The following is a 17585-nucleotide window of genomic DNA, read 5'->3' as shown; positions in this document are numbered from 1 at the left end:
AAAAAGGTTTTGTGAGATGATACAAATCCAATCATGCTATCCACATTCCCCTCACCATCCTTCAGTGGTCAACTTTCATTCGGGCATCTCACTTTATCCTCAGCAAACTTATATATAATGTCCATTCATAATGTTATATCATGAAGGAAACGGGTTTTAAAAAAAGGTTTGGACAAGTTCTTAAAAGAAACATCCACAAACCATTATTAAAGTGGACTTACTACTACTACTACTTAGCATTTCTATAGCGCTGCTAGGGTTACGCAGCTCTGTACAAGTTTAAACATGGGGAAGGACAGTCCCTGCTCAAGAGAGCTTACAATCTAAAGGTAAAAACTATGTAGTCAGTGTAGGTATCAGGGAAGGTGGTTAGGCGCCAAAAGCAAGGGAGAAGAGATGGGCCTTGAGTAAGGACTTGAAAATGGGCAGGGAGGGCGCATGGCGTATGGGCTCAGGAAATCTGTTCCAGGCATAAGGTGCTGCGAGGCAGAAGGGGCGGAGACTTGGGAAAATCCACTGCTTATTTCTAGGATAACAATATGCAAAGGTAGAGCTACAATACAGAGATAACATCGCTATTGTAGGCACCCTCTACTACGTGGGGATTTTGTATTTAACTGGAGGAGAAGTCTCATATATTTGTGCAGCTAATTTCACACATCCTTACGGTGAATCACTTGCTGCTTAATAATAATCATTGACTTTCTCCTCCCACCTGTATTGATAACGTGCCCTCAAAAGCAATGATCTAAATCTAATTGATGTCTATGGCTGCACTATACTTATCTTATGTCGGTCGGTAAGCCTTTACATTTCTAGGATAAGCAGCATAAAATCTGTCTTACTCTTTTGGATTGGTCACTGTTGGAAACAGGATACTGGGCTTAATGGACCTTCAGTCTGTTGACGTTTATATTCTTATGAAGTAGATTTTTGGACTGGATGGAGGTTCTGTAACATGACCTTATAGTTGCTGGAGGAGCATATCCTGGACAAGGTGCTCATCTCTTACTGCTGAGACATTTCATCCTTCTCAGGCATTGCAGTTAGTGGACCACAAATTGAAACTTGGCACTGATGATACTTCAGTATGATTTAAAAGCTTCTCTTTCATATCTTAAAAGTAAGGTCACAAAATGAATCTAGAAAAATTCTAGGCTACAATACTAACACAGAGGTTTCTCAGCTCAGTCCTCAGGCCACACCCAGCCAGTCAGATTTTCAGGATACCCACAATACTAAAAATTTGCATATAATGGAGACATAGCCACAATGAATATGCATGAGGTAAATTTGCATATCTTGAAAACCAGACTGGCTGGGTGTGTCCCGAGGACTGAGTTGAGAACCTCTGTATTAATAACGATGCATCACAATTAAATATGAACACTGAAGCACAGCTTTGCCATAATAGTTAAGGCTTTAGGCAAAAGTGTAGCGCAGTATTTAGCAAAGCACTTGGTTGCCTGCTGCCCTGTAAGGTCATTTGAACAGGGATTTTTACAGCTGCCTTCTTTATCAGGGGTTCTCAACCCAGTTTCAGGACACATCTAGGCAGTCAGGTTTTCAGGATACTCGTAATGAGTATTAACAAAATAAATGTGCATACACTGCCTTCATTCTATATAAATCAATGCCATGCATATTTATTGTGAGTATCCTGAAACCTGCGTGGATAGGTGCACCCCAAGGATTGAGTTCAAGAACCCCAAATAATGAGTGGAGTGGAACAGGTGGATATGAAGCGTCTGTTCACGCTTTCCAAAAATACTAGGACTAGGGGGCATGCGATGAAACTACAGTGTAGTAAATTTAAAACAAATCGGAGAAAAAGTTTCTTCACCCAACGCGTAATTAAACTCTGGAATGCGTTGCCGGAGAGCGCGGTGAAGGCGGTTAGCTTGGCAGAGTTTAAACTCCATATATCTGATTAACTTAACAATGGTTACAAGTGAACTTTAACGCTACAACACTGTATCTCTGATCCTGATAATGAACTCTTTACAATCTGCTTTTCTCTTACGAACATGTATGCATTACCAACTTGTAGTTCCTCATACCGGAAATGGCGATCGCCATTACGGAATAATGTAAGCCACATTGAGCCTGCAAATAGGTGGGAAAATGTGGGATACAAATGCAATAAATAAATAAATAAAAAGGGGTTAGACGGTTTCCTAAAGGACAAGTCCATAAACCACTACTAAATGGACTTGGGAAAAATCCACAATTCCAGGACTAACATGTATAGAATGTTTGTGCGTTTGGGAAGCTCACCAGGTGCCCTTGGCCTGGATTGGCCGCTGTCGTGGACAGGATGCTGGGCTCGATGGACCCTTGGTCTTTTCCCAGTGTGGCATTACTTATGTACTTATGCTCACCCCATTTGACTGCTTTCATTTATAAGGGACCAGCCTTACCGACTTCCCTTCCTCAAGAATTGAAAGAAATTAAACCTTGCTTGTTTACTTAATCCTTTGGGATCTAGAGTTGCTTAGATCATTTTTAATAGGGGTCTAATGTTTGCCAGTATTTCAATTTCTCTTATGTCTTAGACTGTGTTGTACGTTTGCATTGCTATTTGTAGATTGACACTTGATTGATGCAGCCCACCTAATGCTAATAGCTAATGACTGTGTATCAATCAACGAAATGGAATAGAACTGGTAGCAACTGTATTACTGTACTTGGCCAAGGAACACAGCAACTGGCACTGAGCCATTAATCTGGTCAATCGTAACTGATCAGAAGCAAACACGAGTAGTTTCTGATACACACACACACACATGATGGAAACAGTGAAATGTCTTTTAGAACTGTTCCTTTCATTTGGAAGAGGGTTTGAGTATTCTAAAAATATTTGAGTTGTCAGAGAAAAATACAGATTTAAAAAAAAGGCATAAACTAGTATTAAAAAGACAGATATACTACAACATTTATGCTTACCAGCTTCTTCTTCTGATTTGCTGCACATGATGTTCATTGGCATGGAGGGACATCTAGAGGCAATCTGGTTATTTTTTTTTTTTTTAGGCACTAGAAAGTATTTCATCTGATCTGAAGTAGAGGAGTGTGGTAGCCGTGTTAGTCCACTCTTAAGGTTATCAATAGAACTCAAACAAAATAAAACATGGAAAAGAAAATAAGATGATACCTTTTTTATTGGACATAACTTAATACACTTCTTGATTAGCTTTCGAAGGTCGCCCTTCTTCCTCAGATCAGAAATAAGCAAATGTGCTAGCTGACAGTGTATATAAGTGAAAACATTCAAGCATTACTATGACAGTAAAATAGATACCATTGGAGATTCTACATGGAATGTTGCTACTATTGGAGATTCTACATGGAATGTTGCTACTATTGGACATTCTACATGGAATGTTGCTACTATTGGAGATTCTACATGGAATGTTGCTATTCCACTAGCAACATTCCATGTAGAAGGCTGCGCAGGCTTCTGTTTCTGTGAGTCTGACTCAGACTCACAGAAGCAGAAGCCTGCGCGGCCACATTGCTGATCTACAAGGGCCGACTTCTACATGGAATGTTGCTAGTGGAATAGCAACATTCCATGTAGAATCTATAGAAATCAAACAAAGTAAAACATGGAAAAGAAAATAAGATGATACCTTTTTTATTGGACATAACTTAATACATTTCTTGATTAGCTTTCGAAGGTTGCCCTTCTTCGTCAGATCGGAAATAAGCAAATGTGCTAGCTGACAGTGTATATAAGTGAAAACATTCAAGCATTACTATGACAGTAAAATAGATACTATTGGAGATTCTACATGGAATGTTGCTACTATTGGAGATTCTACATGGAATGTTGCTATTCCACTAGCAACATTCCATGTAGAAGGCTGCGCAGGCTTCTGTTTCTGTGAGTCTGACGTCCTGCACGTACGTGCAGGATGTCAGACTCACAGAAGCAGAAGCCTGCGCGGCCACATTGGTGATCTACAAGGGCCGACTTCTACATGGAATGTTGCTAGTGGAATAGCAACATTCCATGTAGAATCTATAGAAATCAAACAAAGTAAAACATGGAAAAGAAAATAAGATGATACCTTTTTTATTGGACATAACTTAATACATTTCTTGATTAGCTTTCGAAGGTTGCCCTTCTTCCTCAGATCAGAAATAAGCAAATGTGCTGACAGTGTATATAAGTGAAAACATTCAAGCATTACTATGACAGTCTGACAGTTAAGTTATGTCCAATAAAAAAGGTATCATCTTATTATCTTTTCCATGTTTTATTTTGTTTGATTTCTATCTGATCTGAAGCAATTACTAATAAGAGTTCACCTTTATATGTTTTCCTGACATTTTTTTCTGAACATTTAGGTGCAGATTTGGATAGCCCTTACCGAATGGCATCGCTCGGACTTTTCCTCTATATAAGAACGCCTGGGTTCCCCTTTCATCAGGCACATCTCAGTCTCCACAGTTAGAATGTCTTCTGTTATTTCATAGTGTTCTTATACAAAGAAAAAAAAGCACAACTGGGCCTTCAAGACTGAGACAACAGGAGTCCTTTATTTCAATAAACGACTCCTGTTGTCTCAGTCTTGGAAGGCCCAGTTGTGCTTTTTTTTCTTTGTATACTTTCTGTGTATGCTGTATTACCCTCTCTGTTTGCTTTATAGTATTCTTATATTTTTATTTATTGCATTTGTAGCCCACATTTTCCCACCTCTTTGCAGGCTCAATGTGACTTACAATATATCATGAATAAGTGGAAATAGAAGAGAATAGACATTTGGTATTACAGAAGGATTTTGGGTTACATGGTAATGGAATACATGATAGTAATATAACAGAAGGCATTAAACATTACTGGGTATATGTGGGGAGATTCAGATGTTATATTATATATATAATATAATCCATAATACTCAACTCATTCGGGGTGCAAGGACATCTGTCTTCTTATTTCCTATCTTCTGTATCACTCTGCACTTGAATATAAAGGAATCAAAGTCTCCCAGCTATTCTTCTTCGGAGGAGTGTGGAGACAGCAGTAAGAAGGGGCAACAGGGGTATTAGGAAGAGTAATTTTACATAAACATGTTTGCACAGTCCTTTATCAGGATAATTACTAGAACATCCCATGGTGACCTCATTTCAAGACTATTAATGGACAACTTTCTTTCTGCCCGAGACTAAAATGGTTGACCTAAATGTTTTAACAAAGTATTTATTTATTAGGATTTATTTACCGCCTTTTTGAAGGAATTCACTCAAGGCGGTGTACAGAAAGAGTAGATCGAACACGACCAATAGGCAATTACAGCAGTAAAAATATTCAAACAACAATACAAGGTATGGCATGATATACAACTTACAATGTCAACACAATACGTACTAGAACATTTGAATTGATAGTGAAGGGTAAAGCAAAGGTGGAACATATAGATAGGTAAGAAGGGTTAGAAAGTAAGGTGACTAATTAAAAAAACGTTGTACATGAAGTTAGAGAGATGGTTAAATATTATCTGCTAGGGTAGGAGTGGCTAGTTTTCCATCTGAGCAAGCATCCAGCAATGAGCTGCCAATACTCTCTACTATTCTCCCTCCAAAGAAAAAAAATATATTATCACTTGGTCTGTTTTTCCAGCAGTAAACTAGCTGGAGGACAAGGAAAGAGTGGAAATAGCTATTGGCCAATAGAACCTGCAAGGTCTCTCCCTGTCAAACCTTCAATCAGTGGGGAAGGGAGAAGAGGCATTCTGAGTACAGAACTTCAACAGATTGTATAGGTTCGAGTGGACCCCATTTATGATGGCAGGTAACCTTTTGATTGTATCCACTGTTCCCCTGCTTTACACAGGTATCAGCATCAATGATTGATATCCTGAGGCTTATTTTCCCATAAACTATTTGTTCTGGATCTTTGGTGTGTGTTATCTTATTGATTTTCTAATTTGTTATATTAGTTGTGAATAAATACTGCTGATGCAGGTACAAGGTACCAAAAAATGACCATGTAGTGTTCTGATGTGTCAGTTCTATGTTATTATTTGATGCATTCTATTTATCGATATCAATACAGTACTTACAGTGGTGGAAATAAGTATTTGATCCCTTGCTGATTTTGTAAGTTTGCCCACTGACAAAGACATGAGCAGCCCATAATTGAAGGGTAGGTTATTGGTAACAGTGAGAGATAGCACATCACAAATTAAATCCGGAAAATCACATTGTGGAAAGTATATGAATTTATTTGCATTCTGCAGAGGGAAATAAGTATTTGATCCCCCACCAACCAGTAAGAGATCTGGCCCCTACAGACCAGGTAGATGCTCCAAATCAACTCGTTACCTGCATGACAGACAGCTGTCGGCAATGGTCACCTGTATGAAAGAAACCTGTCCACAGACTCAGTGAATCAGTCAGACTCTAACCTCTACAAAATGGCCAAGAGCAAGGAGCTGTCTAAGGATGTCAGGGACAAGATCATACACCTGCACAAGGCTGGAATGGGCTACAAAACCATCAGTAAGACGCTGGGCGAGAAGGAGACAACTGTTGGTGTCATAGTAAGAAATGGAAGAAGTACAAAATGACTGTAAATCGACAAAGATCTGGGGCTCCACGCAAAATCTCACCTCGTGGGGTATCCTTGATCATGAGGAAGGTTAGAAATCAGCCTACAACTACAAGGGGGGAACTTGTCAATGATCTCAAGGCAGCTGGGACCACTGTCACCACGAAAACCATTGGTAACACATTACGACATAACGGATTGCAATCCTGCAGTGCCCGCAAGGTCCCCCTGCTCCGGAAGGCACATGTGACGGCCCGTCTGAAATTTGCCAGTGAACACCTGGATGATGCCGAGAGTGATTGGGAGAAGGTGCTGTGGTCAGATGAGACAAAAATTGAGCTCTTTGGCATGAACTCAACTCGCCGTGTTTGGAGGAAGAGAAATGCTGCCTATGACCCAAAGAACACCGTCCCCACTGTCAAGCATGGAGGTGGAAATGTTATGTTTTGGGGGTGTTTCTCTGCTAAGGGCACAGGACTACTTCACCGCATCAATGGGAGAATGGATGGGGCCATGTACCGTACAATTCTGAGTGACAACCTCCTTCCCTCCGCCAGGGCCTTAAAAATGGGTCGTGGCTGGGTCTTCCAGCACGACAATGACCCAAACATACAGCCAAGGCAACAAAGGAGTGGCTCAGGAAGAAGCACATTAGGGTCATGGAGTGGCCTAGCCAGTCACCAGACCTTAATCCCATTGAAAACTTATGGAGGGAGCTGAAGCTGCGAGTTGCCAAGCGACAGCCCAGAACTCTTAATGATTTAGAGATGATCTGCAAAGAGGAGTGGACCAAAATTCCTCCTGACATGTGTGCAAACCTCATCATCAACTACAGAAGACGTCTGACCGCTGTGCTTGCCAACAAGGGTTTTGCCACCAAGTATTAGGTCTTGTTTGCCAGAGGGATTAAATACTTATTTCCCTCTGCAGAATGCAAATAAATTCATATACTTTCCACAATGTGATTTTCCGGATTTAATTTGTGATGTGCTATCTCTCACTGTTACCAATAACCTACCCTTCAATTATGGGCTGCTCATGTCTTTGTCAGTGGGCAAACTTACAAAATCAGCAAGGGATCAAATACTTATTTCCACCACTGTATATACCACTTTAGCCCCAAAAAAGGTCCAGTGCACATTACAATTTAAGAGAAAAATAATACATGGTTCAGAGATACATTAAAATATGTGGAGGGGCATAATCGAACGAAAACGTCTATCTCCATGGGCGTTTATCTCCGAGAACGGGTCCGTGAAGGGGCGGACCGAACCGTATTTTCGAAAAAAAATAGACGTCCATGTTTTATTCGACAATTTGTGAGCTGGGCGTTTTTGTTTTTCAGTGATAATGGAAAATGAAAGCGCCCAGCTCAAAAACTAATAAATCCAAGGCATTTGTTCGTGGGAGGGGCCAGAAGTCGTAGTGCACTGGTCCCCCTCACATGCCAGGACACCAACCGGGCACCCTAGGGGGCACTTTTACAAAAACAAAAAAAAAAAGGTAAAAGAGCTCCCAGGTGCATAGCACCCTTCCCTTGTGTGTTGAGCCCCCCAAATCCCTCTCAAAACCCACTGCCCACAAGTCTACACCATTACTATAGCCCTAAGGGGTGAAGGGGGGCACCTACATGTGGGTACAGTGGGTTTGGGGGGGTTGGACGACTAAGCATTAAGCAGCACAATTGTAACAGGTAGGGGGGGGATGGGCCTGGGTCCACCTGCCTGAAGTCCACTGCACCCCCTAACAACTGCTCCAGGGACCTGCATACTGCTGCCAGGGAGGTGGGTATGACATTTGAGGGTGAAAATAAAAAGTTGTGAAACATCATTTTTTGTGGTGGGAGGGGGTTAGTGACCACTGGGGGAGTCAGGGGAGGTCATCCCCGATTCCCTCTGGTGGTAATCTGGTCATTTAGGGCACTTTTGGGGGCCTTATTCGTGGAAAAATAGGGTCCAGGAAAAGTGCCCTAAATTCTCGCTAAAAACGAAAGGCGCCCATCTCTGATCGCCCGATAACCACTCCCCAGTTCCGCCTTCACCACGCCTTCGACACGCCCCCATCAATTTTGTCCGCATCCGCGACGGAGTGCAGTTGAAAACGTCCAAATTCGGCTTTCGATTATACCGCTTTATTCGTTTTTGTGAGATAAACATCTATCTCCCGATTTGGGTCGCAATATAGGCGTTTTTCTTTTTCAATTATAAGCTGGATAGTATGTTTCAAAGTTATCAAATGAAAAAAGTCTTCTTTCTTATGAAAGGATAAATAATTTGAATCAGTTCTGATATTATGTATCTGGATTTTCAAAAGGCATTTGACAAGGTACCTCATGAAAGGCTACACAGGAAATTGGAGGGTCATGGGATAGGAGGAAATGTCCTATTGTGGATTAAAAACTGGTTGAAGGATAAGAATCAGAGAGTGGGGTTAAATGGGCAGTATTCACAATGGAGAAGGGTAGCTAGTGGGGTTCCTCAGGGGTCTGTGCTAGGACCGCTGCTTTTTAACATATTTATAAATGATTTAGAGATAAGAGTAACTAGCGAGGTAATTCAATTTGCTGATGACACAAAGTTATTCAAAGTCGTTAACTCGCGACAGGATTATGAAAAATTACAGAAGGACCTTACGAGACTGGGCGGCTAAATGGCAGATGACGTTTAATGTGAGCAAGTGCAAGGTGATGCAGGTGGGAAAAAAGAACCCGAATTATAGCTACGTCATGCAAGGTTCCACGTTAGGAGTTACGGACCAAGAAAGGGATCTGGGTGTCGTCGTCCATAATACGCTGAAACCTTCTGCTCAGTGTGCTGCTGCGGCTCGGAAAGCGAATAGAATGTTGGGTATTATTAGGAAAGGTATGGAAAACAGGTGTGAGGATGTTATAATGCCGTTATATTGCTCCATGGTGCGACCGCACCTTGAGTATTGTGTTCAATTCTGGTTGCCGCATCTCAAGAAAGATATAGTGGAATTGGAAAAGGTGCAGCGAAGGGCGACTAAAATGATAGTGGGGATGGGACGACTTCCCTATGAAGAAAGAATAAGGAGGCTAGGGCTTTTCAGCTTGGAGAAGAGACAGCTGAGGAGAGACATGATAGAGGTATATAAAATAATGAGTGGAGTGGAACAGGTGGATGTGAAGCGCCTGTTCACGCTTTCCAAAAATACTAGGACTAGGGGGCATGCGATGAAACTACAGTGTAGTAAATTTAAAACAAATCGGAGAAAAGTTTTCTTCACCCAACATGTAATTAAACTCTGGAATTCGTTGCCGGAGAACGTGGTGAAGGCGGTTAGCTTGGCAGAATTTAAAAAGGGGTTAGACGGTTTCCTAAAGGACAAGTCCATAAACCGCTACTAAATGGACTTGGGAAAAATCCACAATTTCAGGAATAACTTGTATAAAATGTTAGTACGTTTGGGTAGCTTGCCAGGTGCCCTTGACCTGGATTGGCTGCTGTCGGGGACAGGATGCTGGGCTCGATGGACCTTTGGTCTTTTCCCAGTGTGGCATTACTTATGTACTTATGTCCTCTACTTGGCTCACTTTTATTACACAGAGCAGTGATTTAACCTATTGTGATGTCATAGTGGCTCATTCCACCAATAAGAGCCAACCTCATTAGTGATGTCACAATGGCTTGATTGTATAGAATGTTTGTACGTTTGGGAAGCTCACCAGGTGCCCTTGGCCTGGATTGGCCGCTGTCGTGGACAGGATGCTGGGCTCGATGGACCCTTGGTCTTTTCCCAGTGTGGCATTACTTATGTACTTATGATAAATAAGGGTAAAGTGTTCCAGAATGGGAAAGAATTAAACAAACTTTTAAAGCATATACCTTTGGAAGAGGGACAGTTGGTCCTGTAATAGAGAAGAGTAGTTGAAAGTTTATTAAAACTTGCTAGAGCGCTCTAGCTGACAGTGCAGTACAGAGCAGTGCTCAAATGTTCTAGATGAGTTGGAGTTTGTTCATTAGTCTAGATGACAAACCCAAATAAAGAGAATTGCAGTAATCCAGATGTGATAAAATTAACATCTAGACTAACACAGCAAAATGTGTTTCATAGAAATGATTGAATTAGACGCAGCTGTTTTAGTTTTAAAAGTGTTTTTCTTCCTAAGGGCCTCTTGTACTAAACCACACTAGTGACTCCCGGAACGGCAAATGCGCAGCAGCCTGTTCATTTTGAATGGGCTGTGTTGCATTTGCCCTACAGGAATCCCTAGCGCATTTTAGTAAAAGAAGCCCTAAATGATTTACCTGAGGATCAAAAGATAAAGAATAATCCAAAATGACAGCCAACACTTTAGAATTATCTTGTACTGGTAAAAACTTGCCTAAAGGTAGAGAAATCCAATCTTAGGAGTGGAAGAGTGGCCTAGTGGTTAGAGTGGTGGACTTTGGTCCTGGGGAACTGAGTTCAATTCCCACTTCAGGCACAGGCAGCTCCTTGTGACTCTGGGCAAGTCACTTAACCCTCCATTGCCCCATGTAAGCCGCATTGAGCCTGCCACGAGTGGGAAAGCGCAGGGTACAAATGTAACAAAAATAAAATAGATACTATTGGACATTCTACATGGAATGCTGCTATTCCACTAGCAACATTCCATGTAGAAGCCTGCGCGGCCACATTGGTGATCTGCAAGGGCCGACTTCTACATGGAATGTTGCTAGTGGAATAGCAGCATTCCATGTAGAATCTCCAATAGTAGCAACATTCCATGCAGAAGGCTGCACAGGTACGTGCAGGACGTCAGACTCACAGAAGCCTGCGCGGCCACATTGGTGATCTGCAAGAGCCGACTTCTACATGGAATGTTGCTAGTGGAATAGCAACATTCCATGTAGAATCTCAAATAGTAGCAACAGTGGAGGAGTGGCCTAGTGGTTAGGGTGGTGGACCTTGGTCCTGAGGAACTGAGTTTGATTCCCACTTCAGGCACAGGCAGCTCCTTGTGACTCTGGGCAAGTCACTTAACCCTCCATTGCCCCAGGTACAAATAAGTACCTGTATATAATAAGTAAGCTGCATTGAACCTGCTATGAGTGGGAAAGCGCAGGGTACAAATGTAATAAAAATAAATTAAAAATTTTTATTTAACCCACAATTTAAAAGGTATTTGCACAGTAAAGCGAGGGGTTGTTGTTGTTTTTAAACTATGATGACAAATTGGAGCATTAACAGGTGCTGCCACTGTTTTTCTGAGGCTTTTACTTTCCATTTTATAAATTTTTCTGATTACCAATTCTTTAAAAAAATGTTTTAATGGGTTAGCCTTATGAATTTTGTTAATGTAAATAAAAACTGTGACACTTTCCCCTTTAATTGTTCTCTTGTCTTTTAGATTGTAAGCTCTTTGAGCAGGGACTGTCCTTCTATGTTTAAATTGTACAGCGCTGCGTAACCCTAGTAGCGCTTTACAAATGTTAGTTAGTAGTAGTAGTTAATCAGTTAACTACAAAAATTTACTCTTTGCACCTGATAAAACATATAGTACAGAAAAAGCAAGCTTTCAGAGGTTTTTATAAAGTTTATTTTATTGGTTACAATTATATAAAATGTATCATGGTAGCGCCATCAACCTGGTCATTAAGTGCTTGCAACACCATAAAAGATCTGTTTACATATATGACAGGTACACAAAGGTCGATTTCATGCTAGAATAAAATTAGCACTAATTGTTCTTCAGTTGCAGACCTGTACTTAAAATATATATGTCAATGCTGTAATGTTCAAAAAGCAGTGACAACCTCATCTGTAGTCAAATTTTAATATTTTCATAAGAATTCTCTTTTTAAATCATTTTCAACAAAAGAAAAAACAAAAAAATTCAATACAGGAAAAACACTTCAGATTATAAACCTAAAAATGACCTTCCCCTCACAATAAAATCATAAAATGTAAATCACATAGTACAATTGAAGTGTCCAAAACAATTTAAATAATTTTAAATATTTTATTTTTGTACTAACTACAAATGCTTTGTACAATATTTTCAACATAAAAGTCCCCCATAAGAGAAATGTAACACATTGGGAATGATAGTGAAAGTGAAAGCATTAAAGTGGCACAAATTCACTAAACAAGTTAAGCTACAAACTGTAAGAGGTAGATTACTGTTTAAATCAAGAACAAAAAAAAAAGTATGTGAGGGGGGGAGGGCGTATATGTCAGTAAAATGAACCATTTCCCACAAACTTAAACCTTGCAGGGCAACTGAACTGCTGGAGAAATGACACCTACAGAAAAGCAAGTTACCGAACACAAGACCAAAAGTGTTACTTTTAGCTAAGCTAAGAGTAAGGTGCAAATACTTCTGCCATAACCTTTAAACGTATCTTAATTTCTATTTTATTTCTACATAAACATTTACTGTCTCCAAGGGCTGGGCTTTTGGATTTGTGAGATTTTAGCAGTTAATTAGTGCCAAAAAAAATTTCTAACGTGTATGGGTCCATGTGGATGTTTAAAAAAAAAAACAACAAAAAAACAACAGGAAAAGGTTTAAAAAAAAAAAAAAAAAAGGGTCTTCTTTCTTCCCATCCACCCTGGTCAGTAGACAATCTTCAAACACAGAAAGGACTTATCGTGCTGTTGGAACTATGGTCATCGCCTGATGGATTTTAATTCTTTGAAGATTAGAATAAAACCCATTGCATGTTAGTCGAATGTAGCTGTTTGTATTCCACCAATCCTCAAGCATGTAATGACTTATAAAACTTCCAAAGACACTGCTGGCAAGGATAATTTGAAAGTGTCTCTCTTCCCTCCATCTGGCAACCAACACGGCCCAGGAGAAAAACTCCAATTCGGTCCAACAGCAGCACGTTATCTTCAGCCCAGCCTGCTCATCTTTTTTTCCCTAAATAATCTTGAAGCCCAGCATGGCCTTGGGTGCACTGGAGAAAACATACAGGCCAACATGAATGAAGTCTTTCAAAAGAAGCCTGCAGTCATAAACTATATATGTTTATGAGAGTCAGCTCAAACTGGTTTTGCAAGCCTGGCTCATCCACATATCCATTATCATAGTGTTTATTCTAAGCTGAGCAAGCAAACAGCTCTATACTGTCTTTTTTTCTCAAATGTTTTTTCTCCCCATTCTTCACAGAAGGTTCCTTTGAATTAAGAAGCAAGAGTATTAGTGGAAAAAAAAATTCAATTATTTTTCTAAACAAAACTACACAATTATAGACAAGTGAGAGATAGGAAAAGCAGAAACCAGGTTTGAGACAAGGCATCTGAAAGGTTATTTGTATCCTATGATACTGAGCATTCAAAAAGATGCCACACTTCCCACACTAGATGTACTGTTAATAGATATTGTAATGTCTCAATATATTCCACAAAACTTTTACATTTATTTAGCTCTACTACATAGTAGTGAGATGTGCAGGGCGTTGAACTCCGATAGAGGCTTGACAAAACATGGCTTGAACCAACTTTTTTTTCCCTATCATTAGCAGCCTTTTCTGTTGACTGGATTTGTGATAAAGAACCGTAGCAGGAGCAATACAATCTGTTAAGTGATATCAGAAGCAGATTTAACAATTCATTAATCCCCTAACAAGATTCAATGTTTAAGGCAGCGTTTCTTAAGTCAGTCCTGAAGTACTGCTAGCCAATTTGGCTTTAGAGTTGTTTTTGAACCAGTGATCTTAATTTAAAAAAAATGTGTAAATTGCCCATCGCTATAGTCCCTAGGCAAAATACAAGGAAAACCTAAGAAATGATAAAACAATATGGGGGTCCTTTTACTAATGTGCACTGAAAAATGGCCTGCGGTAGTGTAGGCGCGTGTTTTGGGCGCACGCAGATCCATTTTTCAGTACACCTGCAAAAAAAAAAAAATGTTTTTATTTTTGCCAAAAATGGATGTGCAGTAAAATTAAAATTGCCGCGCATCCATTTTGGGTTTGAGACCTTACAGCCAGCCATTGACTTAGTGGAAAGGTCTCTCGCGTTAACAGTGTGGTAATCGCTTATTGCTGTTCACCAGAAAATAAAATAGATTTTCAGCACACATAAAAAAATGAAATTACCGCACAGGCCATGCGGTAGCTGGGTGGTATCTCTGAATTGGTGCGTGTTGGGCGCGAGTAGGCGCCTACGCGGCTTAGTAAAAGGGCCCCTATATATGACTAAAATACACAAAGACAATATACACAATAAATAAAACTGAAATAAACTAATAGCACCTAACCAAATAAATCTCTCTATATAAAAGGCACCACCAACGTTCTATGAAGCCTCCAGCCGGAAGTGTGAAGGGGGAGAGATATCCGGTTTCCCCATAAGTGTCTGCCCCGCCCTTGCTCTCTCTGTAACAGTGAAGGACTCAGAGGGGAGAAAGAGGGCAGAGGGCAGGGACACACACACTCCCACATGCACACAGAAGAAAACCTTGCTAGCCCCCGTTTCATTTGCATCAGAAACAGGGCTTTTTTACTAGTATATTATAAAACAGAAAGGCTGTTTGGAAATAGAAATCCTTTAACAACTTCTTAAAACTGATCGTATCAGTTTCCAGCCATACTGCTAAGAGCAATTTATTCCATAATTCAGGATCACTCAAGGACAACACCGTTACACGTCTTCATTCTTAAAAAATAGTTGTAAGGAAGAGACAACCCTGACAGAGTAAAGTTTGAGAAGGGCACTATGAAACAAAAGAATGTGCCAATAAGAAATGGAAAGAACCTCATTTTAAATACCATTCACCATTCTATGGGGAATCAATGAAGTTCCAAAAGGATGGGAGTGATTGAAGTCAAAGTTTCTACTGTCAGTAATTAACCTTGTGGCCATATTTTGTATCACTGGGCAACAGTTTGATGGAAGAATGGACAACACACAAAAGGCAAAGAGAACAAATTGTTGAATTATTATTCTACAGACCTCAGGAACAGGTTTAAACATATCAACAGTTGTGAAGTTGATGTCAAAATGATAATGTATTCAAAGGTGGCAATACCTGATGTGAGTTACTCATGTAAGGAAGCCCTCAAATGTTAAATACCTGAAACAACTCTGTATGGAAGACTGTCCAAAAGTCTTCAAGGGTGATGTGAGAGACTTATCAATAGTTATAGGAAACATTTATTGTGGCTCAAGGTGCCACTGGTTATTGAATAAAGGGTTCACATACTTTTTCACAAGATACTTAATGTTGAATAAAATAAATCTATTTTGTCTGAGTTCTTTATTTAATGGTGCCCTTTTAATAAGCCGCGGTAAAAATGGTGAAAAATGAAATGGCTGTGTGGTAAGTTCGAACTTGCCATATGGTCATTTTGGGGGGGGGGGGGGGGGAGCCCTTACCGCCACCCGTTGGTACGGGCTCCTGAACTAACCCCAGCAGTAACCGGGCAGTGATTATCATCAGGTAACCACCTGCGAAAATATTTTTCAAATATTTCCACCAGCGCCGGAAATGCAATGCACTGGAGGTAGAACTACCTGCGGTGGAGCAGCAGTAGTTCCGGATTGCCGCGCAGCAAGCCTGCGGTGGTGAGCTTACCACTGCTTAGTAAAAGGGCCCCTTTATCACTTATTGGAGTTTAGATTAAATCTAACCATGTTTTCAGAAGTTTGAGTTCAAATACACCATTCTGGGGGGTTCACAAACTCTCACCACTGTTAGTACATCTAATTTTTCAAACCTGTTCATTTACAATCAATCACACAGGTACATATAAACCAAAACCAGCTTTACCTGTTAAACCTTTACACCCACTTAGGTAATTTTCCAAGAGCAGAATCTTACACAGCGATAGGCTTTATGCATGTAAAGTTATGTATATACAGGCATGTACAAGTTTACTGAACTGATGTGTTCCTGGGGAGGCATTAGCATTTAAATGCATACTTTTGAAAATATGTGCATAATTAACCCAGACGATGTATGCATGCAATACAGCAGGGAAGCCCGATTCAAATTCCAATGCTGCTCCTTATGTTCTTGGGCAAGTTATTTAACTCTCTAAGTTGAAACCTATTTATATGGCTCCCAAAACTGATGCGTCCAAAGTGGCTTATGTGTTGTGTGAAATGGAATTTGGAAGGAAAAGGGGAAACGGAATGGTACTTGATATACTGCCTGTGGTTTTTGCATCTTCATTCAAAGTGGTTTATATAGTATATACAGGTATGTATTTATACCTGGGGCAATGCCTAGAGTCACAAGGAGCTGCAGTGAGAATCGAACCCAGTTCCCCAGGATCAAAGTCCACTGCACTAACCACTAGGCTACTCCTCCACGCCTCTGCCAAACTGAATTAAACTGTTCACAAAATTTTGGAGGGGTTTGTGAACCAGTGGCGTACTAAGGGGGGGGGGCGGTCCGCCCCGGGTGCACACCGCTGGGGGGGGTGCCGCGCGTCTGTCGGCAACTCTCGTTCTCTGCTCCCTCTGGCCCCGGAACGGGTTATTTCCTGTAACGGGGCAGAGGGAGCAAGAAACGAGCGTTGCTGACAGACGTGCGTCGCCACCCCCCCCTCCCGCAGCAGGTAAAGAGGCGCTGGGGGGGGGGGGGGGTCGTTTCACTGGGGGGAGCTCACCTCCCCCCTGTCATCTCTCCTCCCCCTCCCCTCGCTCTGCTATCCCAATCCCTGGTGGTCTAGAGGTACCTCTTCGGGGCAGGAAAGAGCCCCCTCTTTCCTGCCTGGAGCTGCTTGCTGCCCTGCATCCTCCTGTCCTGGTGAGTCCAGCTCTCGGCGTTTCAAAATGGCCACCAAGAGTTGAAGTCTCGCGAGGCTGCTTCAACTCTCGGCGGCCATTTTGAAACGCCGAGAGCCGGAATCACCAGGAGGATGCAGGGCAGCTAGCAGCTCCCTCTAGACCCCAGGGATTGGGATAGCAGAGTAAGGGGAGGGGGGGATAGTCGCGTTTCGCCGGGGGGGGGGGGGGGGGGCGCATCGCCGATCCACCCCGGGTGTCAGCCCCCCTAGGAGCGCCACTGTTGTGAACAGATATGATGTCTTGGAGCTTGTGCGTGGCCTGTGTCCACTAAGTGCTCAAG

General features: G+C 41.3%; 1 protein-coding gene across 5 annotated transcripts in view; it reads right to left on the bottom strand.

The window, feature by feature from the left end:
• Positions 1 to 13660: 13660 nt before the first annotated feature.
• The window catches only part of PRDM2 (PR/SET domain 2), a 108117-nt gene continuing 104192 nt past the window's right edge, over positions 13661 to 17585 (bottom strand). For all 5 annotated transcript variants that reach the window (XM_030222057.1, XM_030222059.1, XM_030222058.1 and 2 more), the window contains one exon: positions 13661 to 13683. In XM_030222057.1, coding sequence (XP_030077917.1) covers positions 13671 to 13683 — 13 coding nt within the window. In that variant the 3' untranslated portion in view covers positions 13661 to 13670. The remainder of the gene's footprint in view (positions 13684 to 17585) is intronic.

The sequence above is a fragment of the Microcaecilia unicolor genome, chromosome 13, assembly GCF_901765095.1.
Source record: "Microcaecilia unicolor chromosome 13, aMicUni1.1, whole genome shotgun sequence".
Taxonomy (NCBI): Eukaryota; Metazoa; Chordata; class Amphibia; order Gymnophiona; family Siphonopidae; genus Microcaecilia; species Microcaecilia unicolor.
The sequence above is the reverse complement of the archived record's forward strand: the minus strand, read 5'-3'. Positions and strand labels throughout refer to the sequence as shown.